Source organism: Mus pahari, chromosome 12, assembly GCF_900095145.1.
Source record: "Mus pahari chromosome 12, PAHARI_EIJ_v1.1, whole genome shotgun sequence".
In the NCBI taxonomy this organism is placed as follows: Eukaryota; Metazoa; Chordata; class Mammalia; order Rodentia; family Muridae; genus Mus; species Mus pahari.
The window spans coordinates 70,883,230-70,900,033 of NC_034601.1; the positions used below are offsets into that span (position 1 = coordinate 70,883,230).

Genomic DNA, 16,804 nt, shown 5'->3' on the forward strand with positions numbered 1-16,804 from the left:
TCTTTCCCTTTCCCTTCCCCTCCCCCTCCCCTTCCTCTTTCTTTCTTTCTTTCTTTCTTTCTTTCTTTCTTTCTTTCTTTCTTTCTTTCTTTCTTTTCTTTCTCTCTCTTTCTTCTTTCTTCTTTCTTTCTTTCTTTCTTTCTTTCTTTCTTTCTTTCTTTCTTTCTTTCTTTCTTTCTTTCTTTCTTTCTTTCTTTCTTTCCTTCCCCACCCAATTCTTTTCTTTTCAATTGCCTTTTGGCTCCAGTGATTTATCATGTCCCTGTAGTGGTCCTTAATGACAAGCTTGTATGGCTACTTAGGTTATGGAATTGTAAAGTGTGCAGACAAACATAAAAGGAGGAAAAAAATGTGGCACAGTGCAGCCTCTCTTCTCCTTCAACCTGATATGAGAAAATAGTTTACTAATCATTTTTGTAGGCTTCCAAAAATAATTAATTAATTAGTCAATTAGTTTATTTTGAAACCGGGTCTCAAGTAGAGGCAGGTCTTAAGCTCCCTATGAAGCTGTAGGTGTCCCTACATTCTGATCATCCAGCTGCCATTTTGAAGGTGTAGAGATAGTAGACGTGTACTCCCACGCCCGGGTTATGAGACAGTGAAAAGTTACAACCAGGGGTTAGCAGGAGGTGACCATTCTACCTGCTGAGCTGCGTGCTAATTATTTCTTTCCTTTCCTTTTTAAAAATTTATTTATTTATTTATTTACATTTCAAGTGTCATCTCCTTACCTGTTTCATCCTGTCCTGGGAAACCCCCTATCCACTTCCCCCTTCCCCTGCTTCTATGAGGTGTTCCTCCATCCACCCACCCACTCCCGCCTCCCCGCCCTCAATTCCACTACACTGGGACATCTATGAAGCCTTCCTTCATAGGACCAATGGCCTCTCCTCCCGTTGATGCCTGACAAGGTCATCCTCTGCTTCACATGCAGCTGGTGCCATGTGCACTCCTTGGTTGGTGGGTTATTCCCTGGGAGCTCTGGGGGGAGGGGAGAGGTCTGTTTGGTTGATATTGTTGTTCTTCCTATGGGGTTGCAAACCCCTTCAGCTCCTTCAGTGTTTTCTTTAACTCCTCCATGGGGGACCCCCCCCCCCCGCACTCAGTGCAATGGTTGGGTGCAAGCATCCAACTCAGTATTTGTAAGACTCTGGCAGGGCCTCTCAGAAGACAGCTATAACAGGCTCTTTTCAGCAAGCATTTCTTAGTACCCATAATAGTGTCGGAGTTTGCTGACTGTATCTGGGATGAGTCCTAATTATTTCTAATGAGGTGTTAAGGGTGCAATAGAAGCTCTGAGGATTAGGCAAAAATTAAAACCATCTTCACAAGAGAATTCACATTTAAATTAGATTAAGAAGAATTCCTAAAACTAACTTAAGTAGACAAGTATGGATTATATGTGATAATTTTACAAGAGGACATCAATATCAGATATATAGAAAGCTCAATTTATCTAGATGCCATGCTGCTGGGACCATGCCATGAAAGAATGAAGAAGGTTTAGATGTGTGAAAAAAGAGTCGTTTCTCGTGAGGACCACAATAGGTTTGTGAAGGTATAAAAATCTCTGGTTTGATGAATTCAATCAAGGGTCCAAGTTTTCCTAGATTCTTTTAGCCCACCATCATGCCATTCACAAAACCAGGCTGTTGCTTTCCTTCTTCTACCCTCAAATTCTACCCCGCAGTTGAATACTGTCAAGGCTTTGCATTTTGTCTGAAGTAGAGAATGCCTATAGTACTGAAACCTCTGTGTTTCTGAAATCATTGCTTGCACAGTCAGCAACAAAGGACTAGAACAAGCTGCGGTGTAGGAAGCCTGCAAGCATATGAGCAAGTGCCCCAGAGAGCCCCTCCAGGTACACTACAGCAGCCAAGAAATCAATCTGTGTAATGCTACCTTAGCTCCTGTCGCTCCCCTCCAGCACTCCAAATTGGTTAGTAAAACTTTACAGTAATTGGCGACAAAGGCGGCTGAACAAAAGAACATAACCCACATGGACTTTTTACCTGTTACCATATAAAAATTCTCTTTGGCAGAATTTATTATAGTACTAATGCTGGGTATATGATGCATGTGTTTGTTGATTTTTCTCAAACTCTATCTTCAAGGCATATAAAAATGAGAATAAACTTAACATCCCTGAAAGACATATTCATAATAAATTACTGCTTGGAAACTACAGTTTTCAAGTTTAATTGCCTCGTTCCTCTCTATAAATCTATAGTGTCTCTCTGTATGAGAGGAATAAATGAGAGGTAGGATTCAGGACTCATGGGCAGCATGAACTTAATGCCAAGGAGAATATTGTATTTTACTACCAAGTTACCTTACAACAATTGCTTGTGGGTTAATTAAGACAATTCAGTGAAAGGAAATAGTTGGAAACAATATTTGTTAGTGAATAAGTTACCATATTTAAATGAACAACACCAATTTAAAATTGTGTTTAAAATCTAGTGTTAGAAAAATCTCTTTTTATAACAACATGAAACTGCTAATAACACTAGTGTTGTTCTTTTGATATAAGTCAGTAGAAATGCTGACCTAATTAGTATTGGTTTTGTCTTCCTTTGTGTGAATTGCTTTGGTATCCACAGTAACAAGGTATCTGAATCATTTCTCTTTTGATTTTTTTTCGATGTTTTAGTAAAAAGAAATATCAAGGCAACATCTCAGGCATTTATTTTAATATTTATATTCTATGTGATACTTATTAAGTTCTAAGATACTAAATAGCTTTCTAAGAATATAAGGAATAGTTGCTGCAGTTGGTCAATGCATATGTTAGACCATGTCATGTCAAGAATGAACAATTTTATATAATATTTTTATGTCATATTAAGCATTATAAACTAGAGCTCTGGGCATGCTTGATAGGCTCAGTACCTTTGAGATACATGTTATATTTTATATTACATCTTCATTATTATCTAGAATATCACCTGCCCATGTCCAACAAGAAAGACAAGCATACATGTTTATTGACTTTATTCGTTTAACTTAAATGATGGGGAGGTGTGTGGGGTGTTTTGTTTTCTGTCACCTCTTTCACTATTTTTCCCTTCCTACAGAAGGCACTGGGCACATGTTCATCTAGGGTTCAAAATTGTTTAACTGTTTTGTTCAACAAGAAATGTCTAAGGCTTTCGTTTGTTGCTATATTTCTAGCATTTATTTTCTCACCCTTGAGTCATTCCATGTGCTTCTCCTAGAACATTTTATGCATCTAATAGAGCATCAGGAACTCAGTTAGATCAATCATGTAATGAGTTTGTAAACTGACAACTAGAAAATAGGGCACTAATTTAGATGTTTGTTGATTAATTTCAAGTCTCATGAAGAATGGCTTCAAATACTAAGCTACTTTTCCAGTTTGTTTTTAGGTGAATGAAAGTGTAACTATCTACAATTATTTTTCAAAATAAATTATTATAATTAGTATATATATATATATATATATATATATATATATATATATATATGAATGATCTTTGGAACTGTTAGTATTTCTCCATACTGTAAAAATAAATGTAACTGACAAATTTCAAAGTGCCAGGTCCACTGTTTTGTTGTGCCTAAAGAGTACCGTGGGTTTCTTCACACTGTCATGAACATTCACTGGGCTCTAGACTTGTTATTATTGGTAATAAATCATTTTAATTAATGAATCAGGCTTTATTCATTAATTATCAGATATTTCAAGCACTGCACCAGCACACATTGTACAGGAATTATCAATTCTAACTAACAGAGGGCATTTATACTTTCAGAAATATTTTTTCTTATATGTCTGTAATATGAAATATACAGATTAGTGAGATAAAACTAGATCACAGAAAGTACTGTAATTGCAGAATTCCATGTCCGTCAACTCCACATGATAAAATCTTTTGCTTAGATACTTTATGTTACCTGGGATGTGAGTTACCCCCTTTCAAGTGCACCCATCCTGTACACAGCCCTCATCTGTAAGTCACTAAGAATCTATCTTTTTCATGTTGTTTTTGAGTCACACAGTTTACATACAAATAATTTGATTTAATAACCCCCAAAGCACAAGAATCATGCTTAAAATTTGTATATTTCTTTAGAACATCATAATATGGTTTCTAAAAGGCAAAGTGAAATGTTTACCACAATAATATGCATGTATGTATAAGAAAAGAAGTAATACATGGAGATGATTTTCCATATACCATAGGTTTACACCTTGATTAAAACCATCATAATCAATAACATCATGTTCAAGCTGCACTTAATACATCTTACGTACTAACATCCTTCCTCAGTTTAGCTGGGCTGGCCTTAAACATTCTCAGAAAACTTGCATTAGGTTATTACAGGGTAACATCATGCAAGAGAAGTTCTACTGTGTAATAAAGCATGGGATATTTTCTATATTTACTAAATAATAAAATTACAGATTAGAATGTAACATGCACAATCTATATCATTATGGTCAAAGTCTTAGTTTGAACCACTGTAAGTTTGTGACTTTGAATATGGTGTTCAATTTTTTCTTCTGTTTTAGGAATTCCGGTGGTCTGAGATTTTTCAAACAACTCAGAGAGAACAATTAGAGATTTGAGTTTTTGACTTTGCTGATTTTATTTATATGTTGGGACATACTTTGGCCATTTACCATGAAGATTAAGTTAAGGCAAGTCTCACCATTGTGACCACCTAAGTATGAGCCGAGCAAGGATGACACCAAAGCAGGCATGTCACATTGGACAGGGAAAAACCTTAGGAGGCCTTAAGGAACTGCAGAAAGCTGGGAGTGAAAGAGGAGGCTTTCCCCATAGAAGAGCACACCAATTGTTCATTGGAGTGCCAAATGTCAGCCCTGAAAACATTCATGTAAGTAACATAAAAGTAACATAATAGGTACTCAACAGATTATATTTTAGAATATATATATATATATATATATATATATATATATATATATATATGTGTGTGTGTGTGTGTGTGTGTGTGTGTGTGTGTGCGCGCGCGCGCACATATATGTATGTGTGCATGGTGTGTATGTATACATATGTATGTTTGTATATATGTATGTGTATACACATATATACACATATATATATACACACACATACATGCATACACATATGTACATATGTATGTTTGTGTATATATATACATATATATAAAGCATCATTCATATATGGAATATGTCTGCCACATATATGAGATTTATATGTATGAAAATACATATCTATACATGCAATAACAGTGAACAAAGAGACCATCAATGAGAAGAGCACAGAGGTGTATATGGGAGGGTTTGTAGGGAGGAAAGGGAAGGGAGAAATTTTGTAATTCAATTATAACCCCAAAATTTAAACCAGAGAAGCTCAGTGGGCAAATTACTAAGATTCTATAGAAAATGGCACTTCACAGATAGACATGGAAGGACAATATGGCTCAGAGTGAAGTCACTTGCTCTCAAGCCTGATGATTTGAATGTGATCGCTGAGACCCACATGCCGAATGAGAGAATTGACTCCCACAAGTTGTCCTCTGACTTCTGTATGTGGATTGTGACACATGTGTTCTTCTACTTGTGGAATAGATCAATGAATATGTAGGAAAACCTGAGAACTAGCTTATAGTACATTGCTACCAAAAAAAAAGGTTGACTAAATGAATCAAGCTGTATTTTATTACTGATGATAAGAGGATCACATTAGCAGAACAACCCTGCCTATGTTGTATGTAGAGAATGTGGTCAAGGGACAATCTCTCAATATCTGATAATTCTGGCATCCTTTCTAGAAAATGCTTCAATCCCAGTGATTACATGCATAGCCATGGGTCATAACCATAGTTTTTAAAACCAGAATGCAAAAGTAAATTAGACAATAAAGATATTAGTCCCTACTATACAACCATATTTGTTTCTTTAGAGAGTTTATGAAACTTCTGATGCACCAGATAATTTCCAAATTATGTAAAAAACTTTAAATCATATAAAAATATTAAGACTCCAGAACAAGTGTAGAGGGGCTATCCGAAAGCTGTCACCTGTCTGTGGGATAGGTTCTTTTAGCTGGGCTGCCTTGTCTGGCCTCAGTGGGAGAGGATGCACCTAGTCTCGTGAGATTTGATGTGCCAGAGTAGCAGGATACGGGGGAGGGGGCACTCACAGTCTCAGAGGAGAAGAGGAGGGGAGATGGGGAATGAAGGCAAGGATTATGGGAGGAGGTGACCTGGGGGTAGGCATTGAGCAGGATATAAAGTGAATAAGTAAAAATAAATAGATACATAAGTCAGGAATTAAAATATTTTAAGTGGATATTAATTATTCATTATATATTTTCTCTGCATAATATTTTGCCTTACAATTTGTATCTTATTGTAAATTATTAATACATGCTAACTTATTACATAATTTTGTGCAGATCTACAGATATACATATTTTAATATTTTACTTTTTACAGCTATTTTTGTTGACAAAAGCTTTTGCATATTTTTGGCAATCAGTATAATGCTATAAGAACTGACCTGAAGTTGTTGCAACAGTTGCTGTTGTTAAGTTACCCAATGTTTCTAGAAGAAAGCAAAGTTGCTTTGAATCTCATTCAGGTTTATGATCTAAATTTAATGTAAAATATCCGTACACTTTAAGTTAATATGATGTTATAAGAACTGACCCGAAGTTGTTGCAGCCACTGTTGTTGATAAGTTACCCAGTGATGCTGGAAGAAAACAAAGTTGATTTTATTTTCAGATTTATGATATAAATTTATTGTAAATCATTGTTACAGTGTGAGTTGCTTATCCTATGTTATCTGTCTTGTGGTGGTGGTGGTTGCATTTTTAGCACCTATTATAGATATGCTATTAATCCTGAACTTAGGTTGCCAGTGGACTGAAAAGATAAGTGACATTAAAAAATCATCATATATTTTAATAAAATGTTGTAAGTACTATTTAATATTTCATTCAATGAGGCTGGAGAGATGATTTAGCAGTTAAGAGCACTTGTTACTCTTGCAGAAGACCTAGCTAGCTTTCATAGTACCTACATGGTGTTTCCCAACCATCTGTAGCTCTTGTTCCCAGAGATACGGCACCCTCTTCTGACCTTCATAGGTACAGAGCATATATGTAGTATGAACACAGAGAAGCAGGCAGAACATTCATTCATAGAGTATAGTAAATAAATGAAATGAATGCATACAAAATATAACATTTCACATAATTTTTAGCTTCTTGTGATCCACTAGTGTATATTAACTAACTCAGATGTCCCCTTCGTATCCAAATGTAAGTATAAATGCTGTGATCTTCTTACAAGTTGTTTTGCAGCTATTAAGGGTGGCTGGATAAACTGTGCACATTTGTGGGGTTCAGTGGGAGGTGACCATTGTGCAGCTTGGTGCTGACCTCACAAAAAATTCATGCAGACACTGTTGCTGCGAGAACCCAAGGTGCTTTAAGAGTGTAAAACTGATTTGACAATTGGGTTTAAAATAGGCTGTAAAACATTGGAATGCTTTGAATATTTGATTGTCTAGTTCCTTTCCTGCCTGCTTTCATGATTTCCTATTCATTATCTCACTTTGATGTCCTTGGTGAATTTCTAGTAACTGAATAATCTGCTTGCCTAATTCACAAAAGCTAAGTTTCCTTTGTTTTGTATTAATTCAAGAAAAGTTATCTATTCATGCTATAGTTGTATAGAATGATTTATATTCAGATCTTGTCATTCCTAGGAAGTGTTTTTCACTAATGTAATTGAATGGTGTCAATCTCAAAATAATGGTACACATAATATTTATCAGAAATGAATTGCTTCAGTATGAAGTACTTCCCCCCATATATGATATATTTTAATTACCCTCTCAATCTCCTCCCTGAATGTCTCCACCCACTCACTCAACCTGTTTCATACCCTTTCTTTCTTCCTCATTAGAAAATAAATAAGCAAATAACTATAAAAATATAATATAATAATTATTCAGCCCTTTTTATGTTTTTTATTTTCTTCTTTTAGCATTTTTTCTAGAATTAAGAGACTCAAATGTATAAGTCATAATAGAAACCAAAGCATGCCTTTCATGAAATAGGTTCTTGTTTTCAAGTTTAATGACATGGATTTTGTCCCCAGAATCCACAAGGTAGAGGAGAGTTTTCCAAGACTTTGCCAAGTGCATCATTGGCAGGTATACACACACACACACACACACACAGACACACACACATACACACACAGAGACACACACACAGACACATGCACAGACACACGCAGACACACACACACACATACACAGACAGGTAGAGACAATGACATACATAAAAAAATGAATATATACATTCATTTATACACACATCCACAGATGCACACAGGTACATACACATATTCAAACAATAAAATCATAAATAAAATAAATGACAATATTAAGGCTGACCTGAAGTTGTCATAGAACTGCTGGTCATTAGCTTATCTGCAAAGACAAATGAAATTAAAATCAATATTATATATTTTATACTGGTTATAAGGACTTTATTTATAATATTTCACCTAAGAATGTTCAAGTTTATTTGGACTATTTTTGTTTATGTTGGATATGTTCTGATTTTAGTAAAACTTTTTATGTTTTATTTGAATAATTTACAATTATTTTAGTTGAAGGTAATTTTGCAAATTTATGAGATTTATTATGATGTTTTTGACACATAACTACAAAGTGAGATAATAAGTTAGATTGATGAACTAAGCTTAAATACTTATTGTTCATTGATTTTCAAAGTATTAAAATGTAGGTTTTAGACTTTTACCTACTCTTTCATTTGTAAGGAGATGATGTTATTCAATGGTCATTAAGTTAACATCAGGAATCACTAATCTTATCCTATGAACTAAAACTTCCCAAACTGGAAACAAGTAGGAGACATGATTGCTCATCTTATAGTCTAAGCATGTCTCCTACTTGACATTTTATTTTCTGACACTGATGCAACCTTGGTTACCATGGCTATGTTATTTTTCTTTATTTAAAAAAAAAAGATTTATTTGTGATTTATGTGTGGAAGTGTCCTGCCTCCCTGCATACATGTGCACCTCCCTGCATACATGTGAACCTCCCTGCACACATGTGCACCCCATGCATGTGGGGGATGTGCATGGAAGCCAGAAGGTTCTGGATCACCTGGAATTGGGATTAATAAAAGTTGTTGACTGTAATGTATATGCAGAGACCAACTCAGATCTTTACCAGAGCTGTAATCACATTTAGCCACTGAGCTCTCTCTCCATCCTATTTATTTCTTTTATGTGTTTTACATGTGAAAAAGTCACTTCCCTAACAGGTCTGCCTGAACACTACATGATGTCATGATCGGCCCAGTTATGTGTTTGTCTCAAGTATTGTTGAAATATCATGATTACGGATGACACTAAGAGTATTATCTTTATGATCTCATAACAATTTCCATTTGTTAATGATAAATAGTTAAGACTGACCTTTAGGATAACTTCTGCAACGCTCAAGGGAAGATTAGTAGTCACACAATTTTTTAAGACACTGATTTCAAAGAATTTATAAAACCAGGTGCCTGTTGGATTTGGTCATTGGCAGAATTACAATGAATTTTCATATTTCTGGTTACTATTTAACCCTTTTTTCTGTTACAGATTAATTTTACATTTTAAGGCAACTAGGCTTAATTGTACAAAAATAGAATCATGACTTTTCAAAGAGACTTCTTCCAATAGTGATGTTACTTTGATGAGACAAGAGAAAGCTCTAACTATTATAAGCCAAGATAGAAATTTAAATGAAAATGACAGAATAGTGCTGATGTGGATAAGTTAGCATTAGAGTTGGATTTTACTTTCTGAGAATGTAATACATTTACTCAATGATTCTTTTAAAGGTGTTATCTCCAGGGTCTTGTTACATGGGTCAGCTGTAAAATAATACATATGCCATATAAAGTTTAAAATAGAGCAGAACTCTCAAAATCAGAAATATCTGTCCTTGGCATAAACAACTATATATTACTAAGTTATAATATTCTCAGCTACATTACTTTTAACCAAAATATGACTTTCATATTTTAAAAGACTACATATCATAATTAACTTCGGAAAGAATATATTCTTCTGTAATGTTATGAAGTTTGATGATCACTGAGTTGTGAGCAGGCAAAATGGTGTAGTCAGCAAAGTGCATGTGATGTAAGCATGAGGAACTGAATTTAGTTTCTCAGAACTTCTAAACATTTTGAGTCAGACCAGGCAATGGTAGCACACCATTAATCCTAGCACTTGAGAGAAAGGCACATGAATCTCTGAGTTCATGGCCAGCCTGGTCTACAGAGTGAGATCTAGGACAGCCAAAGCGACAGAGAAATAAAAAAAACCTGTTTTGAAACACCCTACCCCCACAAAAATCAGGCCTGGTTGCACACACATGCAATCCTAGACATAGTATGTGAGGGTAGGCAAGCGGGTTTCCGGAAGCTTGCTGTCCAGTCTAACTGGCCAGTAGTTTGTCTCAGGAACATAAGATTTAAAGAAATATGCAAGACAGCATTTTTCAACCTCAGGTTTATATCTACATGTTCACAGACATGACTGTGTACTCACAAGTAAAAACGCACACACATATACATGCACCTGCACACACACACACACACACACACACACACACACGCTATAAATACGCAGACTGACCTGAAGTTGTTACAGGGACTGCCGTTGTGAAGTCACTCAAGTATGCTAGAAGAAAAGAAAGATGATTTTATACTTGACTTTATAATATAAATGTATTATAAGTCATTGTGTACAATTTCAATATTTCTTCAAAGGGTCTGTATAGTTTTGGGTTCCAATTTACTTTTTTTGCATACTATCCCTATTCATTATGTGGCTATGATACTTTAGATATAGTTTTAGTAAGTTCATAATCAGTTTATATAACTTACATAAGGTAAGGTTGTTTTGTTCTGAATCAAATCATGAAAAGTATGTCAGCAAGATTTTGCTGACAGGACCCAGATATAGCTGTCTCTTTTGAGGCTATGCCAGTGCCTGGCAAATACAGAAGTGGATACTCACAGTCATCTATTGGATGGAACACAGGGCCCCCAATGGAGGAGCTAGAGAAAGTACTGAAGGAGCTGAAGGGGGCTGCAACCCTATAGGTGGAACAACAATATCAACTAACCAGTACCCCCCAGAGCTTGTATCTCTAGCTGCATATGTAGCAGAAGATGGCCTAGTCAGCCATCATTGGGAGGAGAGACCCTTGGTCTTGCAAAGATTATATGCCCCAATACAGGGGAATGCCAGGGCAAGGAAGAAGGAGTGGGTGCATTGGGGAGCAGGGCGGGGGGAGGGTTTAGAGAACTTTCGAGAAAACATTTGAAATGTAATGAAGAAACTATCTAATAAAAATTGTTTAAATAATAAAGAAAAAGAAAAGTATGTAAACATTCTTGCTATAGTTATATGGAATAGTTTATATTCAACTAACATAATAAAGCATATCAGACCTTGCTATTCCCAGGAATAATAATCAATTTAAAAAATCAAATATAGTTGAAAAATTGTATAATGCAAATATTAAACATAAATGTCAAAAGTTAAGCTTGGTGTGTTTATAGGTATATTTTAAGATAATCAGTAAATCAAACACAGCAACTTTGAATTGAGATTGTTCTTGAGTAACGTTTGCAATGTAGTTTGGGGTGTGTGTAAGACAGACTAAAGTCTACTCATGAAGATATGATTTAATTGAATCAGTATCTGATTTTTTTACTATAAATTTCATCTTTCAGGTTATGCAAGTTTATGGACCCATTAAGATTAATTTTAGCATATCTGTCAATAGTTTGTCAAATAGACTACTGACAGGAAGACACATTAAAGAGAAGATTTACTCAGAAAAAAAATTACTGGAAAAAATCAAGTATTAATTTTCAATCCTATAACTATTATAAGCAAACTCTAGTGATGATCAAGAAGAACAACAGTAATCTCAAAATGCCTAGGTCAGTGTTCTCTATCTGTTGTAAAATAGTTTATGATGAGCAATTCACGAAAATACTCTGGATTTTGCTCTTTTACTTTGCAAAATGGGAGTGGGAACATGATTGCACAACAAGATTCTGCTAGACTTATTTACAAAATGCTTTGATGGTTAATATATCTAGCATTTCTAATGATGGCTAATGATAACTTTCAAATTAACTTCATTAAGTGTCCAAAATACACCATGTCCATTCTATAGGCTGTTCTGAAGAAGACATGGCTTTACTTGACATACAGAGAAATGTAGGTAACATCCTGGCAAGTAACTAGGAATTAAGCAAGAAAGTAACTGAAAATTGTGCTTCATGAACCAACCCTGTTAGGAAAAGTATCCTATACTAATGTGTCACAGGTGTGAGTTGATTGCTTAAAAAAAAAAGTCCAAACCTAGAAGGGACATAGCCTTCTGCAAGCTTATGCAATTAATTGAAAAGAAAATCTGCATGGATTGTCTGAGTTTTATCAGAACTGATGGTGGTCATTAAGTTTGTCTTTACTGTTTTTGGCATGCATACTTATATACTGATGTTATTTTGGATATGAGTGACCTAATATTCGCAAAATCCTGAAGTACTCTTAGCTTCAGCATTTAGAAATGAGGCACTGTGAACATAGAAAAGCAAAGAAAATTGTTGATGTCTATAACTAAGCTAAACAGATCATAAATATTTTTTGAAATGAACTGAATGAAGGAAACCTAGGATAAAAAATAAAATATCATTAGCATATATATGTTAATTTTAATTGTTGATATGGCAAGATAAACAACTGAAGGGAGGAAAGGTTTATTTAGGTTCAGGTCTAGGTAACTCACTCTATTGTTTCCGGGTAAGAGATGAGGTTGGACAATCATGGTAGAAGGAAATGATTTAGGAAATGATTTAGTTTGCTTTTGTATTTGCTGTTATAAACAACATGAACAAATGCAACTTGGACAGGAAAGTGCCTAATCCTAATTCATTATCTAGTGATACCAGGACAAGAACTTGGGGGCAGGAACTGAAGCAGCAGCCACAAGAAAACTCTGCTTATTGGCTCCATTTTAATAGCTTGCTCAGCTATATTTCTTAAATGTTCTAGGATCATGTCTCCAGGCCTGGCTTCAACTACCATGGGCTGGTTGCTCCTTCACTAATTAACAAGAAAATGCCCACATACATGACCACGGGCAGAGAAAGTAGAGGCAATTCCTGAACTGAAATGTTTTCTAATGCTCAGGTACCTTGTGTGTGTGTGTGTGTGTGTGTGTGTGTGTGTGTGTGTGTGTGTGTGTGTATAGTAAAGCTACAAAAGTGGTTTACTTTCTTCAAGCATGCCATAGCACCTAATCACATACTCTATTAGCAGTTCATTAATGAGTTAATCCATTGGTTAATTTAGCATTTTTCCTGAACCAAGTATCTCTCAGACACTGTATGAGTGGAAGACCAACTCTTCAATGGGACTGTTTTGGGGGAAATGTCATACACAAAATTAGTGGTTCAGGGACACACTGTCTGGGTGTTACAGACTATTTATTATTTTGTATAATTGTGTGTGTGTGTGTAATTGTGTGTATTAGTGTGTGTGTGCTGTTTGTATGTGTGTGTGCTATATGTGTGTGTGTGATTGAGGGAGTGTTTGTGTATTCTGTGTGTGTGTGTGTGTTATGTGTGAGTGCTTATGTGTGTTTGTGTGAATGGTATGTGAAGAGGGCACACTTATAGAAACTAGCAAACAATTTTTGGAGTCAGTTCTGTCATCATTTTAGGGTCATGAGTTTTATCTCACATTGTCTGCCACACATTACCACCTGCTGAACCATCTCCCCAGCATCTCCAGTGTTGTCTTTGACTCCCAAGCTTTTTGCCTTTTATTTATTCTTAGATAAAAATCCTTTGTCATTTCAAGAGTAAACACAACCTTTTCGGTAGAAAATTGATCGGATTAAATTTATCAATCCCCCCTTTGTCTTTGTTTCAGTTTCTAATTAGACATTTGTCCTTGCCTCTTGACTGCAATTTCATGAGGTCTGTGACTCAATGATAAATTCTATAATTTGACTTCCTAATGAATGACTGAAGAAACTCATAGTTAGAATGTGACAAGACTCAAAGACATCTCTGTCCACTGACATTTTCAGAATCCTTTTCATATTTGATGCTTTCCAAACTTCTCTTCACTGATACTTCCATTCAAATATTTCACTCTTCTCATGTAAATGTGTTACCTCAGGCGATCCGAAATGCTCCTAATGCCAAGGACGATTCTCCTGCCTTGCTCCTATGTTGCTAGAATCTTAATTTCATAGCTTAATGATTCAAAGAAATCAAATAATGTTCTCAGATACCTGTGATATCAATGCTGTTCAAATCAATATGGAGAGTGACCAGTTGGCTGGATACATTTGCTTCAATGCCCCGAATCAGTTCTTCTTTTACATTTTTATCTGATACCCACTGAGCAAAAAAGAGGTCAAAGAGGACAATAACGCTGCCATTTCTGCAAAGCAAAAGAAAAAATAAGAACAAATGTAATGATATAAGAGTTTAAAGACTCCAGGTGATTTGTTCTCAATTCAGGCAGAATGTCGGTAAAATGTGCTAGTTAGGTATCGTAATCTTGATCCTCATTATGCCATGGAAGACCTTGTGAAAAAAAAACCCTGCTCTGCAACACGGTCTACAAGATTGCGCTTCTAAAATGCAGAAATAAGAATGAATGTAATAGATGCAGCGACATACTATCCTAATTTACCCTTAAAGGAAAGGGCAATTAGAAACTGTCAATATTGTTTTCTGAGAAGATCAATGCTAACCTACACCCAACAGAGGCTTCCCTGTTGAGTACGGACCCAGGAAAACAGTGCTGGTTTCCAGTCTCTTGTGTCAACTTAAACAGTGTCCGGTTGTTTTACTATTTGAGGGAATGGAGGGTGCGGGTTTTGTAATGTGTCTGGTGGGTTTTTAGGTCAAGAGAACTCTGACATCTTTTCACTTGCTTCAAATAAATTATACATGCCTGATACTAAACTTCTGTAAACGTCTGTTCTTAGTTTTCTTTTTTTCCTTTGTTTAACTAAATGCTTAAAAATATATCCTAAATTTTGATGACTGGAAAGAACACAAACATACCTGAGATTACTGGACACTCAGGTTATTTATCCTCCTGATTAATAATTTTATTGCCTACGTGATCTGCCATAATAGTGTGGCCCTAAATTTCTTCTTACTTTAAATCCCTTTCCGTATTTTACAGTTTAAAGGGTCTTTCTTGTTACATTGTTGAAAGGTTTTGAAAAAGAAATGGTGCAGTAAGCTCCTTAAGACTGGCCCCTGAGAGTCAGTGCTGACATGGGGTTGCTGCTGATAATACAAAGATTGTGCCCTTGCAACCTTGGTTGGTATCTCTAAGATAATGAGCATCTCCAAAGACATAAGTTACCCCTGAAATTTTTCATTATTTACCTTTTCTGCTGGAACCTAGAGTAAAGTTATTTGTCCCTTCCATGATTATGTACCAAGAACAGGGAGTTTCTGGATAATCACAGTAGTTTACCATTTCATAAGACATGGTGTCCCCTTTTAATGGTTGCATCAGTATGCAGATTCACTGCTCAGCAGGAATTATTTCATTCCATGCAGCTGGTTTTCCATTATTTAAATGATCAAGACACTTTGTTGGAATTATCTCATACTTCACTTCTATTAAGTTAATTATATGAAATGTGGGGAGGTTTAACCGTCCAATTACTTTCTTAATTCCCGATAACCAAATCTTATGAGAGGAACAGCACCTTGGTAATCAGTCAGAGCTCCTAAATGTTCACACATAAGTACCTCTTCTCTTTACTAAGTATTCTGTTATTTACAGACACATTTTTTTTTTTTTTTAACAATCTGGTCTTCAATACTGCTTACATTTTGTATACCAGCTGACCACTGTATATTTGGTTAAATATTTATTTAATATCTTCTTTTCTATTTACTTGTCTGTGTGTTTGTGGCAGGGGTATTGTGGGTGTGAGCACATGAATGCAGGTGTGCATGGAGACTGAAAGAGAAAGATGGATCTCTTGCTGGTTGCTTGGTGTGGTTGCTAGGAACTAAATTTTGGTCTTCTGCAAGAGCAAGCGTCCTTAACACTGAGACATTTCTCTAGTGTACTAAACCCTACTTTTATTGGAGATTAGCTCTCCACTTGTAGGGAAAGAAGCTATCTTCTTTACTCATTTCTCAAGACTGGGTCATTATGAATTGAATGTGAGAAGACAGACAAGAGACCACTAGACATTTATTTTTAACAGTAATTAATAATAATAATAATAATAATAATAATAATAATAATAATAATAATAAACTACAGAGAAGTACTGCTTTAATTATTTGCCTATTTTTATCTCTATACATAGCAGCCAGAATCAGAGAACCATTTGAGGGCCATCTGGGGATTATTACATTAGCCATGGCTAAAAGTCATTTATAGAATATTAAAAGAAATCAAACAGGTGAAAACTTTCTATTGCTGTCAACAGACCATTGGACTAACCTTCACAGAAACCAATACTCCTTGTGATATCAGAAAAATCAAACAAAACTAAGGAAAAGACAACAACAACAAAAATCACTTCACTTTTTTTTTGTTTTGTTTTGATTTTTTTTGGTTTTTTTAGAGACAGGGTTTCTCTGTATAGCCCTGGCTGTCCTGGAACTCACTCTGTAGACCAGGCTGGCCTCGAACTCAGAAATCCACCTGCCTCTGCCTCCTGA

The 16,804-nt window shown here is 35.5% G+C and overlaps 1 protein-coding gene across 2 annotated transcripts in view; it reads right to left on the reverse strand.

Moving 5' to 3' along the window:
• Tmprss15 (transmembrane serine protease 15) overlaps window positions 1-16,804 on the reverse strand; it is a 116,934-nt gene that overhangs the window by 89,830 nt on the left and 10,300 nt on the right. Inside the window, exons 4-8 of one of the 2 annotated variants that reach the window (XM_021209663.1) lie at window positions 14,386-14,537; window positions 10,698-10,742; window positions 8,428-8,463; window positions 6,667-6,711; window positions 6,518-6,562 (exon numbers count right to left, since the gene is read on the reverse strand). In XM_021209663.1, coding sequence (XP_021065322.1) covers window positions 6,518-6,562; window positions 6,667-6,711; window positions 8,428-8,463; window positions 10,698-10,742; window positions 14,386-14,537 — 323 coding nt within the window. The remainder of the gene's footprint in view (window positions 1-6,517; window positions 6,563-6,666; window positions 6,712-8,427; window positions 8,464-10,697; window positions 10,743-14,385; window positions 14,538-16,804) is intronic. The other variant, XM_021209664.1, reaches the window with a different exon arrangement.